The sequence below is a fragment of the Mesoplodon densirostris genome, chromosome 3 (assembly GCF_025265405.1).
Source record: "Mesoplodon densirostris isolate mMesDen1 chromosome 3, mMesDen1 primary haplotype, whole genome shotgun sequence".
In the NCBI taxonomy this organism is placed as follows: domain Eukaryota; kingdom Metazoa; phylum Chordata; class Mammalia; order Artiodactyla; family Ziphiidae; genus Mesoplodon; species Mesoplodon densirostris.
This window is the reverse complement of record NC_082663.1, coordinates 152,621,725-152,642,248: the sequence shown is the minus strand read 5'-3', so window position 1 is coordinate 152,642,248 and position 20,524 is coordinate 152,621,725. Positions and strand designations below refer to the sequence as shown.

General features: G+C 61.2%; 1 protein-coding gene, 1 non-coding gene and 1 pseudogene across 2 annotated transcripts; 1 reads left to right on the top strand and 2 right to left on the bottom strand.

Moving 5' to 3' along the window:
• The first annotated feature begins 1,308 nt into the window (after nt 1–1,308).
• EFNA2 (ephrin A2) lies at nt 1,309–16,387 on the top strand. The gene is made up of 4 exons (XM_060092423.1): nt 1,309–1,451; nt 11,890–12,203; nt 14,246–14,311; nt 14,973–16,387. The coding sequence occupies exons 1-4, from the start codon at nt 1,309–1,311 to the stop codon at nt 15,092–15,094; spliced, it is 645 nt and encodes a 214-aa protein (XP_059948406.1). The 3' UTR covers nt 15,095–16,387.
• LOC132487315 (small nucleolar RNA U3) lies at nt 11,112–11,245 on the bottom strand (annotated as a pseudogene).
• Nucleotides 16,388–18,792: 2,405 nt separating the features above from the next.
• Nucleotides 18,793–18,918, bottom strand: LOC132487304 (U6atac minor spliceosomal RNA). The gene has a single exon (XR_009531590.1). It is a non-coding gene; the product is annotated as a U6atac minor spliceosomal RNA (small nuclear RNA).
• Between the last annotated feature and the right edge of the window lie 1,606 nt (nt 18,919–20,524).

The following is a 20,524-nucleotide window of genomic DNA, read 5'->3' as shown; positions in this document are numbered from 1 at the left end:
AGTTTGGATAATCCCTCACATGGGGACCTTCCAGCTCTTGACTCCCAGACCCTGCGCCAGGCCTGGGAGAGTGAAACAAAGCAAGAGAGGTGGAATCTGGCTGGGCACCTCTGGCACTTTCCTGCCAGCACTTGGTGACAGCGTACCTCCACAAACTCAGAGTCTGGTGAGGGAGACTATGGCATGAATAAGGACAGAAGTGAAGGACAGTCTCCCAGTTCCACAGTCAGCAATTTGCCCCCTTCCTCCGGGAGCGGTCACTGAGTGCCCCGAACCCATCAGGCACTCTAGCCCTTTGCTGAAGCTGCACCCTCCGCCTGTCGCCCTTCCTAGCTTCCGCCGGGGTCAGACTCCCCGTGCTCCCACGTGCTGTTGGCCTGGACCCAACTCTGGGCTGCTGGGAGTATTGGGCACCTACTATGCCTGGCACCCTTAGGGGCTGAGGTCAGGATTCCTATTTTGTTTCCTAGATGAAGAAACAGAGACTCAGAGAGGAGAAGTGACTGCCCTGGGGTCCCCCTGGGTGGCAGCAGTGGACACTGGCTTTGGACTTTGGTCAGCCTGACTGTAAAACTCTTCACCAGGCTGGGCAGGGTGGTACGACTTTGGCTGGGCCTGGTTTAGGATTTTGGGGTCTGGGTTTGAATGAGGGAGGGGAGATGGGGGTGAGCAATCTCTGTGTCTTCTGCTTCTGGCACCGGGCCAGGCTCTGGAGACCGGCTTGGTGGCTTGAATGGAGGTGATTGAGAGCAACTCATGGACCCCGGCCTGGTCCCGTTATGACAGGGGCAGATGCAGGGCCCCGCAGAGTTGGGGTGGCCGGGGGGGCTCGGGGGGGCAGGACCCCGGGGGTGCAGGCAGCCCGACGGGGGGAGACGCGTCCCGGAAAGTCGGGGCGGGGCAGGGCTGGGGGTGGAGATGTAGGGGCGCGGCGGGGGCTGGAGCCCCCCGCCCAGCCCCCGCGCGGCTGGGGCACGGCAGGAGGGGGCGCCCGCGGCCCTCCCGGCGCTCGGGCGGGACAAAGGCCGGAGTCCCGGCCCCTCCCCGGCGGTGCGGCGGCGACGGCCTGCGCTCTCAGAGTCCGAGCGGCCGGGCCGGCGCCCGGGGCGACCCCGGCGCCCCGCCCGCCGCCGCCTGACTTCTCCGGCGCCCGAGGTCGCGCGCGCTCAGGCGGGGGCGGCTGGGGATCTCCAAGCGCCGGCGCTCCCTCCTCCCGCCCGCCCCGCGCCCGCCCGCTCGGCGGCGGCGGAGGAGGCGGAGACGGCTGGCAGGCGGCGGCCAGGCGAGCGCGGCGGCCGGACCGGGGCCATGGCGCCCGCGCAGCGCCCGCTGCTGCCGCTGCTGCTTCTGCTGCTGCCGCTGCCGCCGCCGCCGCCCTTCGCGCGCGCCGAGGACGCAGCCCGCGCCAACTCGGACCGCTACACCGTCTACTGGAACCGTAGCAACCCCAGGTGAGCGTGGCCGCGGGCGGGGACCGGGCGCCGGGAGACTCCGGACGCCCCCATCCTAGCCTGGTCTCCCGCCCCGGGCTCGGGGCGACCCTGCGCGCTGCCCCCGGAGTGGGGGCGCCCGCTTCCCAGGGCGCCCCCAGGGAGTTCCGGCCCCCAGAGTTTGGGGGACTCGCACTCCGTGTGCATCTACCCCCAGGGCGCCCCGCCGCCTGCAGATTTGGGCGCCCTGCATGCCCCGGCGCGCCACCGGCCCTGGAGTTTGGGGATCCCCTCTGGCACTCTCAGATGCAGTGCGGCCCTGAGTTCCCTCCCCGGACTTGGGGCACCCCATCTTCTGGCCTCTCCAGGGACCCCCGCTGGCTTTAGAGTTGGTGGGGATTCCCGGGAACCTTGTCACTGAGCCGCGCCCGGAGGTGGGGGACCGTGGCCCCTCGGGGGATGGGTCCAGGGGTGCGTTCTGCCGGCGGGTCCCCAGATGAACTTGGGGAAGTTAGAATGTCCCTCCCTGCGGCCCGGCGTCCACATTCGCTGCAAGGGGTCCCCGGCCCCTGCTTTGCAGGGACAGAGAGACTGAGGCACGAAGGGGGCTGGGGGTCTGTCCCGGGAGTCCTGACCAGGTGGCGTCCTCTCCTGTCCTGGCGCTGGTGAGGAAACTGAGGCACAGAGGGGCCGAGCGGCTGGCTCAAGGTCACGGCCAGGGGAGCAGAGCTGGGGCAGGGACCCAGGTGGCCTTGTGCCCAGCCTGCCACGCCCGCCTGCCTGCAGTCCTGCTCGGTGTCAGGCGCTGAGTGCCATCTGGGGGGCAGCAGCAGCCCTTGTTTGTCGAGTGAGAAAAGTTTGTTGGTGACTGACCACATCCTGGACAGCAGCAGACGCCTCAGGCCACCCAGGGTCTGGGAGGCTGGAGCGGGCTGGGGATCCGTGGGAGATGGGGCTTCGGGGTCCTGCTGCTCCCGGTCAGCCCCGCGGTCACATCGAAGCCAGCCGGGCTGCACGTGGGGGCAGAGCCGCTGGCCTCCCCGCCCCATGACCCTCTGCTACCAGTCACCTTCTCTTGGTTTTCAAGCGCCAGCTGCACCGCCTTCCACAGACCGCCGTCCCCTCACTGTACCCCACCGTTCTCCATCCTCCACTGGAAAGTTGCATAATGGACCATCTTTGAGGCAGGCCTGGGACCAGGGCAGTCAGGGTCCTGGGTGGGAGCAGGGAGCATGCCCAGACACCCCCCTTCATTGCCTGGCCCTGGGGTTGGGCCCCGGGGCCGAGGGCAGAGACCCCGGGCCTAGGAGGGTTGGCCGGGCCACCATGGAGCTGGTCCCCCACGCGGCCCGCCCCACTGGTCACATGTGGGTTTGATTAAGGCTCTTCCTTGCGGCCGAGCAGGGAGCCCAGCGGGCAGCACTTCCCCGGCCCAAGTTTTTGGTTTCAGCTCCGGAATCTCCGTCCCGGCATGGCCTGTCCTTTGTTCTAGCAAACGCCAGACACGCGAGGAGCCTCGAACGGGGACAGAAAGGGGTCGTTGGGGCCGCTTGCTGCCCCACCTGCCACCGGGCTGCAGGCAGGATCTCGGCTGGGAAGGAGGCAGCCCCTGGGGCCGGGTTCTGGCCGGCCACTCAGCCGCCTCCTGTTGCTGACCTGATAGCCCCGCTCCGACCAGCCGCCCGAGGGGACAGCCTTGCTGTCCAGAGCAGACCCTGGCTGTCAGGGCCTTCCTCTCCTACCTCTCCTCCCCCTTCTCCGCCTGGGGCATCCTGGGTAGGAGATGACCTCCCCAACCTCTTGCGATGGGGTCTGGGGCCCTGGGGAGTCACTTGCCCAAGAAGCCCGGTTGGGTCCAGAATTGGGGCTCCATCCATCGCTGAGGTTCAGGGGCTCTTCCAAAGGGGGCCTTGGAGGCCCGGGGGCTCCTCAGGAGGTTTCGTGTCCAGGGGTGTCTGGACTGGAATCTGCGTCCGGTGACAGGGTGTGTGCCAGTCACGGGAGGAGGGGTGCTGTCCGGCCTTGGGGTCCGAGGGCACCCGGAATGGAGATTTCCTGAGAGCGCCCAGTCCCGGGGGCAACTGCCAGGGTCAGGGGGGTGCAGGGAGAGGTGTGGAGTCATTGAGCGGGCCCCATGCAGGAGGCAGTCCCATGGGCAGAGACGGGCCTGTGCAGGGAGAGACAAGGATGGGGTCGAAACAGAGAGTTGGTGGTGCAGCAGGCGGAGGAGACAGGGAACGCAGGGACAGGGGCCGTGCCGGAAACAGGGGTGCACACAAAAGGCACCGTGGGGACGGGGATGGAGCCAGGGCTGGGCAGGCTCGGATGGTGGGCGGTTGGGCAGCCAGCGGAGGAGCGGGGGTGGGAGGGGATGAGTGCGCTCAGGTGGGGGACCGCCAGGCCCAGGCGGTGCCGCAGTGAGGCCGGCCACCCTCGCCCTGCCGGGCCTGGTACCCGCGCCGAGGTAATGCGTATGTGGCTATGTCTCCCCAGTTGCATTCTCCTGCTGTGCCATGTATTTCCTGCACATGTGAGGCTGGCGGACGTTGCCAGGGAGCCCTGCACCCACCTCCGCCGCAGCCAAAGGGTGGAGCCCAGTCCAGCCACCTGGCCCCGGCACCCCGACCAGCCGGCTGTCCAGCCGTCTCTCTGGCCAGCCCCTGCCTGGGCCGGGCACTCCAGGGCTGGCTGCCGGGTGTCTCTGGACCTGTCCGCGGCCCGGGTGGGACTGGGTCGGGGGTCCTGGCTGGCTGCTCACGGGCCGAGCGTGGGGCTGCGGGTGCATCTGTGTACGTGGGGGACCCGGGGGCACCCAGGAGTCTATTTGGGCTGCAGGGTGTGTCTGCATGTGTCACTGCGTGTAGCTGCGTGTTCTCGCCCATGATGTTCGGGGGTCCTGGGGCCCTGGGAGGTGCAGAACTGTGTGTGTGGAACACATGCGTCACCCCGCCACACAGACGCTCGTGTGCCTACGTGTGCACAGTGACCCTGGCCCTGGACGTTTGCACGCGCCCACGTGAGTGTGCCTGGAGTACACACATGTGCGGGGTGCATGCATGTTTGCAGCAGTGTGTCTGGGTGTGCAATGTACGTGGTGTCTGAGGTGCGTGTGTATATCTGTGTGCAGATTGGCACCTGGGGAGCAGGTGCATCTGTATGTGGGATGCATGCATGTCTTTAGAGTGTCTGCGTGTGTGGCCCGGCTCTGGCCATCCCGGGGGCTCCGGTGAGGGGGCAGACACTGCACACCAGTGGGGGCACAGCTTGCCCTCCCTGCCTGCCCGGCCACTCCTCCTCCGCCCCCTCCTCCAGCCCAGTGGGTTCCTGCTGGGTGGACGTGGCCAGGTCCCATGGGCACCGTGCCGCCCTCGGTGCAGAGGGGCCATCGAGGTTCAGAGCTGGCACCGGCAGGACACCCACCATCCCCGGGGCCCCCACCTGGTTGGGGGCCTGTAACCCTGGTGGACCCAGCAGTGCGGACCCAGGTGGAGGCTCTGATCGCCCTCGGGTGTGGGCAGCAGCCACATTCCCCTCTCAAACGACCGGGTGGGAAGATGGCGACTGGGGCAGCATCTTCCCCATGGGGGGGGATGTCGGGCACCCCGGTCCCTGCCAGCCTCGCCCAGGCCTCCGGGGAACGGGCTTTGAAGCGGGCGATGCCGTATTTTGCCGCATGAGGCTTTTTTGTTTCCTTTGGAAGAGGCTCGACCAGCCGGCTTGCGGGGTGGGGTGGGGGGTGGCTTGGAGAGTGAGGATCCATGGGTCTGGGGGGCTGTGGGGGGCCGGGGCTCGGACTCAGGGATCCGGGAAGCCCGGCTGTGCCCTCGGGTGGGCAGCTTGGCTGCTCGGAGCCCCCGCGCCTCCTCCAGGAAGTGGGCCGGTGGGTTGTGGATGGCAGCTCTGCGGATGGCAGCAGGGCGCAGTGTGGACGGGCAAGGCATGGGCGTGACCCCAGGGAATCAGAGGCCCCGGAGGGGGAGAGGAAACCGATGCAGCTCCTGTGGGCAAGCGGGGGAGCCTCGGGGACCAAGCCCTCACATCTGCAGCAGTCGCGACGTTAGGGGGGGAACCGCAGTGCTGGGGCTGGGGGTTGGTTCTGAGATGCCCCCACCCTGCCGGGGGCCTGGGCGCTGAAGCTGGGGTCCACAGGCTCCCTGTCCCCAGCCTTGGTCCCTCCCTGCATGGGCCTCTCCCCTCCCCAGGCTGCTCAGTTTGCAGAGAAAGGAACCGAGGCTGGGGACCAGCTCAGGATGCAGGGCGGTGCGGGCCCTCCAGCCTGCCTGGGAGCTGGGCTGGGGAAGGGGCGGCCGTCTCTGATCTTGGGACCCCCCAGCAGACGTCCCGTGGGGTTCACGGGTCCCTCGAGGTCATGGGTGCAAAGTTGGCTTTCCTCGGGACAGCAGGTGCGTGAACGGGGCTCTGGAAGACAGGCTTCTTGCAGGGCCGACGGCTGGTTCTGCAGCTCCTGAGCTGGGCCTGCTGGGGGGGTTCCGCCTCGCAGCAGCTTTTCTCCGGGACACCCCCCTTCCCCTTTCCTCCTCCTCAGGACCCGGCACTCAGCCAGCCTTGCCCCCCCAAGGTGCTGCTTTGGGGAAATTGTCTCTTTGGAAAATGGGTCCAGAGGGGACTTGGCTGCATCCCCCACCTGGTGGGCCATGCAGGGAAGGGGCACAGCCGCCTCTGTGGCTGCCCCATGGCAGACGCGCAGCCAAAGGCTGGGAGCACAGCAGCCAGAGTCCGAGCTCTGCGCCGGCCGGCCCTGGGGTGGGGGTGCCTGTCCCCACACCCCCTCCCACGCAGGGACCCTGGCTTTGAGGGGCTCGTTCCACCGCCTGGGCCACGTTGCCCCTCGCCTGCCCCAACCCAGCCATGCATCCCCTAATCTGCCCACCCCGTGGGTCGGGCTCCCCCTTAGGCCCCCATTGCATGGACCCAGAGAAAGTGACTCATCTGTGGTCATGAGGAAGTTGGGTCCAGTGGGGTGACCCCCTCCAAGAGGCAGCCACGTCTGGGGCTGGCCGAGGAGCATCAGGGACACCGTGCACACCGGGGGTCAGAGGAGGGTGGGGTGACCGAGGCAGGTGTGCCCCGTGGACCGTGCACCTGGGCCTCCTCCTGCCTCAGACCAAGGCCTGAGGGGTGGGGTGGCCCGGAGGCCCTCCCCCTACTTTTCCCGCCCACCCAGCCCCATTTGTTTACCTCTTGCTTCAGCTCTGGGGCCCGTGCCTCAGTTTACCCATCCACACACAAGGCCATAATCGTCCTTTCTCAGCTGATCCTGCGCCACCTTGGGGCCCTAATTTTCTGGGAGGTCCTCCTCACTTCCCGCCAGCAGGAGGAAGGCAGCCAGGCCTTGGATGGGGGACATGTTTTCTTGGCCCCTAGAAAAGCTGGGGGAGGACACTGAGGTCTCAGGGGTCTTGCTGGGGGTGGCAGGCCGGGATGGGTGAGCTCAGCCCACCCTGGGCCCTGGGGCTGTTTTGCCCACTCAGGCTGGCCTGGGCGTGCTGTTTGCTGAGATCTTTGTTGGCATGTCTGAGCGCCTTTAGTAGGAGCTGTGCATGGACTCAGACCAGGGAGATAGAGGCAGAGCCACAGGGAGTGAGGGGGACACAGACTCCCCTGCCCACCTTGCCTGTGCCTCAGTTTCCAGTCTGGGAAGGTGGCACAGCACCCCACCCCCATTTTGGGTGAGACTCCTAATTAGTGGCTTTGCTATTAGCATCTAATGACTTGACAGTCGCCCTATTGGAGCTGATTAGCTGCGGGCTGGGTGTTGCTGGGGAAGGGGTGGTGGGTGGGTTGGTGGCGGGTAAGGGTCACCTGGGTTTTGGGGTGGCTGCCTGCAGGGTGGATGTTGGCAGGGGGATGGCAGGGTGAGCAGCTGGGGGTGAAGGTGTGGCAGGGCGGGGGCAGGGAGGTCTGAAAGCCTCGGGGAGCCCCTGTCTGGGAACCATCCCAAGTCAGTCATTAACCCCTTAGTGAGAATTTCGATCTCTATCTGCGCTCCTGCGGAGCATTTGCATATCAGGCTTCGGCACTAACAGAGGAAATGAAGGCTTTGTCTTGCTCTCACCAGGCTCCGTTTGGGGTGGGGGTCCACTCTCCTGCATAAGCGTCACCCTGAACAGGGGCGAGGCGCCAACTTGGAACAGGAATGCCAACGCAGCAAGGCCCTCACTATTTTAGAGCAGGGAAGGGAGAAAAATGGTCCATTTAGGCGGCCAGAGCTCAGGTGTGTGTGTGGGTGTAGGCCTCTCCTGGGGACCTGCCTGTCTGGGGTCCTCACTCCCCCACCTGGGGGCAGCTTTCTGCTCCCCATGACTCTAGCACCTCAAAGACCTCGAGTCTTTGGCCTTTGTTTGATTAGCAAACATATATCGATCACCACTGTATACAGGGCCTGTGTGGGCTACAGGGAAAAGGGCAGAGAAGGAGGCCAACCCCCAGGATCCAAGGAAGGCAGACAATGGGCTGCTTAAAGGTATAAATATGATGATGTCCAAACGAGATGAGTTGGGAAAAGTAGGGAAAAACGTGCCAGGCAGAGGGAACAGCATGTGCAAAGGCCCTGGGGTGGGGGCTTCCCTGGTGGCGCAGTGGTTAGGAATCCGCCTGCCAATGCAGGGGACCCGGGTTCGAGCCCTGGTCCGGGAAGATCCCACATGCTGTGGAGCAGCTAAGCCCGTGCTCCGCAACTACTTAGCCTGCACTCTAGAGCCCGCAAGCCATAACTACTGAGCCCAGGCACCACAACTACTGAAGCCCGTGCGCCTAGAGCCCGTGCTCTGCAACTGCAACAAGAGAAGAGAAGCCCGCGCACGGCAACAAAGAGTAGCCCCCGCTCGCCGCAACTAGAGAAAGCCCGCGTGCAGCAACAAAGACCCAACGCAGCCAAAAAGAAAAGGCCCTGGGGTGGGACCAGCAGCCCGGAGGCTGGTGTGCCTGGAAGTGAGTGAGCTGGGGGAGCCAGAGGGCGATGAGGTTGGGGATGGATGGGGACCACACAGGGCCTCGTTGGCCTGGGAGAACTGTGGATTTTGTTCTGTGTGGGGGGAGCCAATGGAGGGCTTTGAGGCAGTGGGTCACGGGGTCTGATATACACTCAGAAAAGTGAGACCTGGATTTTGGGAGGCCAGGAGTCTGGCCACCCTAGTGGGGCCCAGGCGTCCAGCCTCTGAGGCAGCAAAGCAGCTTCAGTCTCTGATGTTCTTCAGAAAGTGAGCTGGGGGACCTGATGGTGCAGGTGTCACGGGGGGAGGGAGGCAAGCCTGATGGGACAGGCAGGAGGAAAGGGAAGCCCACCTTCCGGAGTCCGTTCTCTCCAGAAAGACCACGCGTGGAGTCACGTTCTCAGGTTGAGTATACATCCCTCGGCATCATGCCAGGGACAAGAGGGAACACTGAGGGCCGGAGGCCAGGACCAGGACTCCCCCCACTGCCCGTGGCTCCGCGTCACAGCCTCCCCTGCAGGGCCCACCTGGGTGAGGCTGGGTCCCTGGGCGGCTGCTGGGCCACAGCTGCCATCGATCAGCTGATCAATGGGGCTTTCAGTGGGGCCGGGAAGGAGCGAAAAAGACTTTTCAAAAAGCCTGGAGCAGCTTCTGCATCGATCGTGCCCAAGGGGCCGGAGGACACGGCTGGTCAATGAGACGCCCGTGCCTGGCCAGCCGTGGAGCTGCCTGAGGGATGGGCAGGGTCCCAGCCTGACCCATGACTGCCCCGCATGCATCTATGCAGTGCCTGCTGTGTACAGAGCTGGAGTTCTCCCATCAGCCTCGAGGACCATCCCCACGGCACAGAGTTGGAAACTGAGGCTTTGAGAAGAGGAGCTGAGACCCAGCTGGGTTCCAACCTGTGACTGAACCACCGAGGTTCCTCGGCCCCCAGCTGACCTCCGAGGCCAGACACATTTATTCTGCAAACGCCTTCCCACCTCTGCGAGAGGGGGTGGCCTCCCCATCCCCGGACGAACCCAGTGGAGCAGGGAAGGGGCTGGAGGTGAATCCACTCCCCCTGCTCCCCAAGCTGAAATTCTGCGAGCCTTGACCTCAGCCGCAGACATGAATCATCACGCTGGGTCCCTGCTGACGGAGGGGGAGACTCAGGCACCGTGAGCTGGTCCCCTGTCTCTGTCATTCCAGCTCTGGGTTCCCAGGAGCCCTCGCCCCCACCTAGCGCAGTCTCACAGGCGGCGGGGGCCAGCCGATGCCATCTGATAATCCAGCCGCCCCCTCAGGTGCCAGCTGTGGGAATTAGCGCACCCGGCATGGGGGCCGCCTTGCTCCCTCCCATAGGCCAGGGCGGCTGGCACGACAGGCTCGGAGGCAGCGGCATGGCTGGGATCCTAGCAGCCCTCCCTGCCTCTGACCCACACTGGGCCTCAGTTTCCCAGCCGATACAGGGAGTGGAGGAGGCTGGGGGAGCCCGCCCCCCAACCCTCTGATGCTCAGGCCTTTTATGTGCTAATAAGCCCCTCTTGGGAGGCCCCCTTGTCCCCCCTCGGTCCAGGCCACATTTACGTGACAGGGGCCTGGGGCACGGCGTCCAGGAGGTCTAGGAGCTCCTGACTCTGTAGCCTGAGGCGGTGATGGAAGGGGAGCTGCTAGTCCCTCGCTCAGCTGACCTCCATCCTTGACAGATGAGCCTGGGTCAGGGCCCCCCCCAGAGAAAGGGGTGCAGGCTGCATGACAGTGTGGGGAGACCTACAGAGCAAAGCCTGGGAGGCAGGGCTTGGGGGTGGAGGTGTCAGGGGTGGGGAAGCTGGTGGGGTGACCAGGAAGTTGAGGGGTAGCTGCCAGATTTTGGAGGCTCTGGAGGGAAGGAAGGATGTCACACAGGATGGAAGGGGTGGAGCTGGGGGTCTTGAACCCAGGGCACCCCTGAGTTGGACTGAGCGAGGGAGGGCCTGAGCATCCTTTATGCCAAACCCCGCCCCCTCTGGGGAAACTGAGGCTAGGGGAGGGGCAGAGCTTGCCCCAGAGAGGCTGGGAACACTTGGCCTGTGTCCCACACTGCCCTCCGCCTTCTTTTTGTTTTTTCGTTTTCTTTTTTTTTTTTTTTTCAGTACGCAGGCCTCTCACTGTCGTGGCCTCTCCCGTTGCAGAGCACAGGCTCCGGACGCGCAGGCTCTCACGGGCCCAGCCGCTCCGCGGCATGTGAGATCCTCCCAGCCCGGGGCACGAACCTGTGTCCCCTGCATTGGCAGGCGGACTCTCAACCACTGCGCCACCAGGGAACCGCCCCCCCCTTTTTTTAACATCTTTATTCAAGTATAATTGCTTTACAATGGTGTGTTAGTTTCTGCTTTATAACAAAGTGAATCAGCTATACATATACATATATCCCCATATCCCCTGCCTCTTGCGTCTCCCTCCCACCCTCCCTATCCCACCCTTCTAGGTGGTCACAAAGCACCAAGCTGATCTCCCTGTGCTATGCAGCCGCTTCCCACTAGCTATCTATTTTACATTTGGTAGTGTATATAAGTCCATGCCACTCTCTCACTTTGTCCCAGCTTACCCTTCCCCCTCCCTGTGTCCTCAAGTCCATTCTCTATGTCTGCGTTTTTATTCCTGTCCTGGCCCTAGGTTCTTCAGAACCTTTTTTTTTTTTTTTTTTTTTTTAGATTCCATATATATGTGTTAGCATATGGTATTTATTTTCCTCTTTCTGACTTATTTCACTCTGTATGACAGACTCTCGGTCCATCCACCTCACTACAAATAACTCAATTTCATTTTTTTTTATGGCTGAGTAATATTGAAACCTCTCTAGTAACGAACTATAGAAATGATTCCTGAAAGTATAGTCTTGCCCTCGGCCTTCTTGGCAGGCAAATCTGCAAAAGGAAAGCTGAGGAGGCTGCATCTGGGGATGGGGTGGGGGGCATCGAAGTCAAGCAGTAAGGTTTTTGGAGAGGGGCTTCCTCGTGGGGGGGGGACATCTTGTGCCAGGCCTGTTGCGGCTGAGGGGCCCAGATGTGGATTCTGCAGGGGATGGAGAGACTGGGGGGCTCCGAGTCACGTGGCGCCTGCTTGTTTGCATGTGGTTACCCAGAATGCCTGGCGGCAGCCCCTCTTCCCCAGCACCCACCTCGTGGGCTCAGCTCTAGTCCCAGTCTCTAGGAGCCTGCTGTGGCCTTGGTGGGGCAGGGTTGTGCCAGGCAGGGGGCTGGGGGCTCGGACCCTGGCACCTGTCTGTGGGTAGGGTGCCCGCCCATCGGTCCCCTAACTCCTCCCCCTTCCCCATCTCTGACCTACCCCTTTCTACCTGCACTGACCCGTCCCCACCCGCCTTCGTGCTTCCTGTCCCCTACCCCGTCCCCTCCCACGCACTGACCGCTGACCCCTCTCCATTTACCCCATCCCTGACCCTCCCCTTCTCCCTTACGCTGATCCGTCAGCCCCATCTCGGGCCCCGCCCCTCCCCCCGCGCTGACCGCCGGCCCCGCCCCCAGGTTCCACGCGGGCGCGGCGGACGACGGCGGCGGCTACACGGTGGAGGTGAGCATCAACGACTACCTGGACATCTACTGCCCGCACTACGGGGCGCCACTGCCGCCGGCCGAGCGCATGGAGCACTACGTGCTGTACATGGTCAACGGCGAGGGCCACGCCTCCTGCGACCACCGGCAGCGCGGCTTCAAGCGCTGGGAGTGTAACCGGCCCGCGGCGCCCGGGGGGCCGCTCAAGTTCTCGGAGAAGTTCCAGCTCTTCACGCCCTTCTCGCTGGGCTTCGAGTTCCGCCCGGGCCATGAGTACTACTACATCTGTGAGTGGGGGCGGGGCAGGGGCGCGGGGGGGTGCCCCTCCTCCGCGCTGGCCTCTGTCTCCGGGTGGGCGCTCCAGTGGTCTCGCCATCCTCCCCGCAAACCCCCCTGTGACCTCGGCCTCTGGGCCTCTGGACTGGGACCATGTGGTCAGCCTGTCCCACACTGAGACCAGGGGTGCCGTCCCCCCATTGCACTGAGGCGGGAAACTGAGGCCTGTGGAATCTTGAAGGAGGGGGTGAGGGCGACCAACCCTGAACCCGGCAGGGGTCTCCCGGGCCCACCCGCCCATCTCCCAGCGGCCCATCCGCGCCCAGATTCCCCGAGGAGCTTTTCACTGTCGGCTGGTGGCAGCCTTGGGACACTGGGCATGCGTGCCCCGCTGTGAGCCTTGAGGGGGGCCCGGGTAGGCTGCCACCATCTGTCCTGGGCATCAGGGGTTCCCAAGGGGCCCCTTTTTCCTTCCCATCAAGTGCCAAGGGCAGGGTCTGGGGAGGCGGCAGAGTTGGGGCTGGGTTCAAGTTCCCGTTCAGTGGGGCCTTGGCAGACTGTAGTCTGAGAACCTAAACCAGGAATACTGGGGTCCAGGCATCGCCCCTGCCGAGGGGGGGTATCAGGGAGCCCACCTTGTCATCGGACTCATGCCTCTCCCGAGGCGGTGAGACTTCAACGGATTGTGGGGTCCCGTTTCTCAGCGTCCTGGGGGCTGATGGGGAGCAGGTGGGAGGGGGGTGTCTGCCCCCGGGGCTTCGGAGAGGAACCCAGCGCCTCACCACCCCGGTTCCTGCTGAGTCAAATTAAACTCTACAAGGTTCCCATTTCCTCCTTTCTCTGCTCTATCTGGATTTTTTCTTTTTAATTCAGGGAAGAAGGGGGTGGGGGAGGGGAAGAAGGTGCTTAAATTAAGTCTCCATAATATAAGAAAAATTACATTTTTCTTTCCGAGACGGGAGTTTCATAAAGATAATTATTGTAATTATTCGTCCTATCTCTGTGATGAGTGTTACTTTTATTACGTGCTTTTTATCTTCATCTCCCAGCATGAGGGGCTTCTGGGGGGCGGGCAGAGGTGATGGCCACAGAGAGGACCAGCCGAGAGCACAGGCGGGGGCAGGCCCAGCCGCAGCCGTGTGGGTGCCCGTGCCTGTTCACGTGTGTGAGCCCCACCACCCGCAGGGCCTCAGGCCTCCCTCCCTGCCCCTGTCCTGGTCCCCGAGCTCCTCCCTCCTGACTCATGGCTGATGCTCTGGTACCTCCCCCGCCTGCCAAGTGGGCCAAGAAGCTGGGAGCCCTATGGTGGAATTTTAGGTGTGAGGACTCAATGCACTTAGGCCTGCACATGACTCGGTGGTGTGGGTCGCTCTCCAGGTGAGGCCAGAAGCTGCCTCCTTCCCAGGGGTAACTGGGTTTCCGGCGTCACCCAGATGGAAAGAATGATTTCCAAAGCACCTCCCATGGGCCAGATGAGGTCCAGATAGGGGGTGACTTGCCGACAGGCACCCTGAGAGCAGGGATTTGATCCCTGGTCAATCACTTGGTTACACAGATTTTTTTTTTGCTGTTTGATTTTTGTTTTGTTTTGGTTTTGGCCGTGCTGCACAGCATGCGGGATCTTAGTTCCCTGACCAAGGATGGAAGCGTGTCCCTGGCAGTGAAAGCTCAGAGTCCTAACCACTGGACCGCCAGGGAATTCCCTTTTTTTGCTGATTGGAAACACACCTATTTTTATTCATCACCTTTGAACTTTGCCCTGTGATGCCCTGGGGTGAGATGGAGCCCTGGGGTGACATTGACACCTCACCTGACCCCTGTCTCTGGGATTAGGATTCAGCAAAGTGAGAGGTAGGGGAAGAGTGCAAGAGGACTTCTGGGAAATCATGGGCATTGTGTCTGGGGCTTTAATGTTTGATGAGGAGTTTTATGGGTGGATTCCCCAACCTGGGGTCAGGGTTGGGTTACGGGCATAGGGAAGGGGATACAGCCCCAAGAGGTCTCAGGCACCAAGAGCCTCCTGCCCTACTAACCCCCAGCTCCTCTCTTCCAGCTGCCACACCCCCCAATGCTGTGGACCGACCCTGCCTGCGGCTGAAGGTTTACGTGCGACCGACCAGTAAGTTCTCGGTGGGGGTTCATGCAGGGTCCTTAACTCACAGAACCCACTGAGTCATCAGCGGAGTTAGGAGGCCGTCATGGCATAGCCTGGGAAGTCCCACAACCTGAGCGATGGCTGGGACAGGCCCTGCCTGAGCCTCTGTTTTTCCATCTGCAAATGGGGCCATTTCAGACCTTCAAGAATGAGGATTGAAGTCCATGGCTGGGCTTCACTGAGACCGAAGCCCCCCTTCACCCAGTGAGTGGGTATCACGGAAGTTCTCTGAGATGGACCAATGGGTCCGTGTTCTGAGCTCCTGAAACATAGGGAAGGGGGGTCCTGCAGCCTTGCCACTTCACCCGGTGCCTTCTGTTTGCCATGCTCCGCATTGGAGGCACAGCCTCAGCCGAGGTGGACAGAAATCTCTGTGCCCTCGGAGGTGCAGCGAAATGGAGTTTTTTTTTTTGGCTGCACAGTGCATATGGGATCTTAGCTCCCTGACCGAGGGTGGAACCTGTACCTGTGCCCCCTGCATTGGGAGCGTGGAGTCTTAACCACTGGACCGCCAGGGAAGTCCCGCAATGGAGATGTTTAACAATGTCAGGTCGTGGTGAGGTCTAGGAAGCAGGGTGGGGGGTGGGAGGCCTGCCACTGACCCCCTGTCTCCCTGTCCCCTCAGACGAGACCCTGTATGAGGCCCCCGAGCCCATCTTCACCAGCAATAACTCATGCAGCGGCCTGCGCAGCTGCCGGCTCTTCCTCAGCACCGTCCCCGTGCTGTGGACCCTCCTGGGCTCCTAATCCCCAGTGGGACGTTGGCCCCGCCCTGATGGCCCGCCTCCGAGACCAAATAGAGACGCCGCTTCTCCCACGACTGGTGCTGCTTCGCCGGGCAGGGGGCCGTCCACCGGCCCCAGGGCTGGAGGTGGGTGAGGGCAGCTGAGGTCCCCCCACCCCGTGCCAGAGGGGCCAGGTGTCTGCTCAGCTGGCCATGCTGTTTTGTCCCGGGGACATGCTGAACCCTGGGATCTCTTGGTGACGTTGGTTTTTGTTTTTGTTTTCTAAGTGTATTTTTCATGGTTGCATCAGAAAGACTTGAGTTTTTAATTTAATTTATTCCTTGCTGTCGCCTGTGACTTTGGGAAGGAAACAGAATGGACAGACGGGGCAGGGGTCCCTGGCCCCCTTGAGGGGAGGGGAATTGGGGCACCCCTGGCCTGGTCACTCCATTTGTTGGGTCCTGGGTGGAGGCAACCATGGAGTGGAACCCCAGGTGCCATGGGACAGGCTGGCCTGAGGAAGAAGGGGTGGTTGGTGAGTCCCCCCGATTCTGGTCCGGGGCCCTCAGACCCCTGTCCTGCCAGCTCTACCCTCCTCCCTCCTGGTGATTGTCTCCTAGAGCAGAAAACCACGGGGTTTCACCAGCAGCCACCATGGAGCCCTGGCCCCCTCGAAATCATAGCATCACAACGTCTTAGAGATGACGTAGGCCCCACCTGTCCCCCCAGCCTCACACAGTCGCCCCCGAGGCCGAGAAGACGTTATATTTCTGTAAATAGAGCCAGCAAGTATATACTGTGATTTATTTTTACTGTATTCCTGAGGATGGACTGGAATGTTTCTTTTTCTCTCACCCCTTCATGGGGGGGGGGCTTTTATTTTGATGGGGGGGTTGGGGTAGACTTTTTAGCGTAGAAGCCGCACTTCACAATAAGCTCCTTTGTCTGTCAGACCCCCTTCCCTCTACTGTATGACTAATAATGTTTGTAAGAAAAGGGAAAACAGGACAAAACAGAGGGGGAGGGGAACATCACCACCAAAAAAGAGAAATCCCTTCCCAAAAACACTTTAATGAAGTAAACAGCGCATTTATACAGACTTCATATTTCTACCCGCCTTTCCTGATCTGTGTTTTATATATATTATATATAAATATATATGGCGTGTGGCCGCCGGGAAATGGCTCGGGCACGCCAGTGGGGGACTTTTGTAGGGGTCGTGGGCGGGCGGCATTGCCACGCCTGGAGCTGGCGACGGGCCCCCCACCCCACCCGTCACAATCAACTTTGGATTCTGTATTTTTTAATAATAAAATGAGCATAAGCATCCAGGCTGCGTGTCTGTGTTGGGGCCGCAAGTCGGGTCTGGAACCTGCTGGGGAGGGGTGTCTTTAAGGAATGTCTGGAGACCCCGGGGCCAGTTGTGATCCTTTGGTTTTGTGTATTGTTTGGGTGCCTGGCCCCGAACTGAGCATCTTATGGGGTGCTGTGCCCTTCATACCACCCCTAGGAGAGGGGAACAAGCCCCTCTCCCCTGGGGCAGCTGGGAGGACGGAAGGAAGAGACGGGGCTGGCTTTGAATACACAGCAGGGGCTTGTTAAGTGTCTGTCACCCGATGCACCTGAGCAGGTGGGAATCCCTGGACCCCAGGGCCAGTCAAGACCTCCTGTACCCTCGTCCTCACTTGGGGGCGGTCCTTGGGTTCTATGACAGGTCTTTTAGGATCTAACCAAATTCGGTGCCATCTTGGTCGCCAAGCTCTGTGGAGGGGTGACTCAGTTTCTCCAACTGCTCCAGGCAAGGGTGGGGGGTTGTCATCTCGAATTCCCTCCTGGCTTTCCAAAAGACATGTGTCAGAGGCTTCTGGGGTCCCAGGGGCCTTCACCCCAGCCTGGCCCCGGAGAGGCACAGAACAGGGTGGAGAGACTGGGGCCTCGGGGCTGCTCCTTGCCTCAGTGCCACCCGCAGGGACTGCGGCGTCCAGGGCACAATTAGCCGAGAGGGCAGGCTCTCAGCTAATTAATTCGGCCGTGCTGGGTCCAGCGACGGGGGCTGCCTCTTAATGAGGCCAAGAAGCGGCACAAAGACCCCTGTGTGCGCCCTGCCTGCCCTGCCCAGCAGCAGTGGGACGGAGGGTGGCCACTGCCGAGCACCACGGAGGGAGAGCCGAGGGATCCCCCCACTCTGTGGAGAGGACCCCGAGGCTCAGAGAGGGAGGAGGCCCCCCCTATGTCCACCCCCCTGAGACCCCTCACTCGAACACCCCAACTCGGCCACGGGGACAGAGGAAACTGGAAGGTGAGGATTAAATGCAGGGGTCGTGGGGCAGAATCGTAGCAGCTAACTTTGATTTTGTTATTTAAAATAAAGTTATTGAGATATAGTTCACATACCACACAATCCATCCGTTTAAAGTACGATTCCACAATTTTTATCCATTCACAGGGTGTGCAACCATCACCACTATCTCATTCCAGAACATTCCATCACCCCAAAAAGAAGCGCCCTCCCCCTCCCACCCCCTGACAACTAGGAACCCACTTTCTGTACCTCTGGATCAGCCTGTTCTGGACGTCTCTCAACAATGGAATCACACACTGCGTGTCCTTCTGTGTCTGGCTTCTCTCACTGAGCATCGTGTTCTCGGGTCCATCCACGTTGTAGGAGTGTCAGGGCTTCTGTCCTTTTCATGGCTGAGTGATGTTCCCGTTTATGGAGGGATGACTTTCTGTCCATTCACTAGTTTATGGACATTTGGGTTGTTTCCTTTTAGCTATTCTGAGGACTTTTGAGACAAAATTTTAACACAAAAAGGTGACCTTGGAAGGGTAAGTATAAAAATAGCTCTATTCCCACCTCGGGGCCTTTGCACGTGCTGTTCCCCCTGTCTGGTGTGCCCTTTCTGCAGACCACTGCTTGACTCTCTCCCCCAGCCCCTTCATAAGGGGTACATGTCCCCTCTAGACCTCCCTGGCCAAGTGGCCTTCACCCCATCCCTCTGCTGTCAAATCTCTGATTCTTTTCTTCTTTTTTTTTCATAATAATGTGTATTTATTTACCAGGCATTATTTACATCTGATTTACAACATGTATCTTCTTTTTTTTTATTAGATCTTTATTGGAGTATAATTACTTCACGATACTATGTTAGTTTCTGTTGTGCAACAAAGCGAATCAGCCATATGCATACACATGTCCCCACATCCCCTCCCTCCTGAGCCTCCCTCCCACCTTCCCTATCCCACCCGCTAGGCGGTCACAAAGCACCAAGCTGATCTCCCTGTGCTACGCGGCTGCTTCCCACCAGCCAAGTATTTTACACTCGGTAGTGTATATACGTCGATGCTTCTCTCACTTTGCCCCAGCTTCGCCCTCCCACCCCATGTCCTCAAGTCCATTCTCTATGTCTACCTCTTTATTCCTGCCCTGCAACTAGGTTCATCAGTACCTTTTTTTTTTTAAATTTAGATCCCATATATATGTGTTAGCATACGGTATTTGTTCTTCTCTTTCTGACTTACTTCACTCTGTATGACAGACTCTAGGTCCATCCACCTCACTACAAATAACTCAATTTTGTTTCTTTTTATGGCTGAGTAATATTCCATTGTATATATGTGGCACATCTTCTTCATCCATTCATCTGTCGATGGGCATTTAGGTTGGTTCCATGTCCTGGCTATTGTAAATAGTGCTGCAATGAACATTATGGTACACGTCAAAAACAGTGGTTAGATGCCACGAAGTAGGTGGCAATGCCTTAACCGTATGCGTGTTGTCAGGCCCGGGGTCCTCTTCCATCCTGCTCGAGGGGAGTGCTAACCTTCTCTCCTTTCATACAACACAAATCTCTGATTCTTTACTTGTCCGTCTTCCCCACCGGCTGGGAGTCCCCAGAGGGCGGGGGGGACGGGCCCACAGTCAGGAGTCTCTCCTGGGACTTGTCATCTGCCACATGCACAGACACGCGTGCACACACGTGTGTGGAGGAACCCCATGGCTGCGCCCACCTGTGCACACCCCTGTACCGACAGATGCTTGCGTTTGGGGCCTGGGTCTCTCAGGAACCACGCTGTCCATCACTGGTCACCAGCCACGGCCTCGGGGGCCACCACCAAGGTGCAGAGTGGCCCCTCACTCCTGGGGCTGCACTGGGCACAGCGGGGTACCCCCAGGGCAGCCATCGGTAAAGGGTTCCTGCAGGTACCCGGAGGATCCCCAAAGGCGGGGGGTCAGGGAGGTGGGGAGGGGGAGTCCTGAGGTTTCCCCCACATCCTGACCGTCGCTCTTGGGGGGAGCCAGGCCTCCCGGTCGGGGGCCCCCTCAGATTCATGGCCGCCTTGGCTTGGGGGCATCAGTGCCCACAGTCACAGGAGGGCACCGCACAGCCCTTCCCCTCTGGGCCCCTGAGTCCCTATCAAATCTATGCCGCTGTCTCAGGAGAAGCCCCAGGCCACACCCTGGGTCCCCGACCACCCCCCCGTGACCGTGACGAGGGGGCTCACGCCTTGCCCTCTGGACTAATGGGGACCACCCTGGCTTTCAGGGGTCCGATCAAATCCCTTGACCACAGTCACGCAGTGGGTCATGTCACTCGGAGGAAAGGCCACCATCCCGGGGGCCTTGGGGCTCATGTCCCCAGTCTAGGTGCTGCTGCCCCACCCCCCACCCCCACTTCCCATGTCAGTGCCAGCGCCCCCCAGCAAACAGTGAGCACCTACTGTGTGCAGTCAGTGCAGGGCCCTCCCTCTGTCTGTGGCATCAGGGCGAGGACAGTGGGGCCTGCCCCAGTGGGCCCCGGGCCCCATATTTGGCGGACTTATGGGTCATGGGAGGAGGTCACGGTGATGGGGACTGTGGACCAGGTTGCAGGTGGCCAGGCGGCCACTGACAGACAAATAAAAAGCCAGTTCACAGCCCGGGATTCCCTGGGGAGCCATAAATCACATGAGATGACACACAAGTCGGAAATCAAGTGGCTGCAGCTGGGCTGGTGTGGCTGGTGTTGCTGAGACAGGGGGGCAGGGGGGAGCCAGGAGCCCCTCCCACCTTCAGTTCCCCCCCCACCCCCCGGAGCTGCTGGCCGTGGTCTTTACTGGAACAGTACTTATGAGGATGGTTAGGGCTGGGGCTGGGTGTGGACCTGGGACAGGGAGGGGCCTCAAATGCTGGGCACGGGGCAGGTGCAGGACACAGAGGGACTGCTGGGTGATTGAGGCATTTCTTTGCCTGATCTTGATGCAGCCTGGGTGGGGAGGGGGGCAGGGGCAAAGGAGATAGGCAGGGGGGGCCACGGGAGGCTTTGGGGCAGGACTGGAGGCCAGGGAGGAGGAGAGGACTCTGGGTGGGGAACTGCTGAGCCCGAGGACCCCGGCTTCCCTTCAGGGAGGCGTCCAGGAGGCCACTGACCCTTCTGTGCCTTCTCTGCTGGAGAAGAAAGCCCACCCCATC

Bases quoted from the DNA above. Each gene is read 5' to 3' on its own strand.
- EFNA2 (XM_060092423.1), top strand. From the start codon at position 1,309: ATGGCGCCCGCGCAGCGCCCGCTGCTGCCGCTGCTGCTTCTGCTGCTG. The intron at 1,452-11,889 runs GTGAGCGTGGCC...CCCCGCCCCCAG, and splicing joins TGGAACCGTAGCAACCCCAG to GTTCCACGCGGGCGCGGCGG. The intron at 14,312-14,972 runs GTAAGTTCTCGG...CTGTCCCCTCAG, and splicing joins GGTTTACGTGCGACCGACCA to ACGAGACCCTGTATGAGGCC.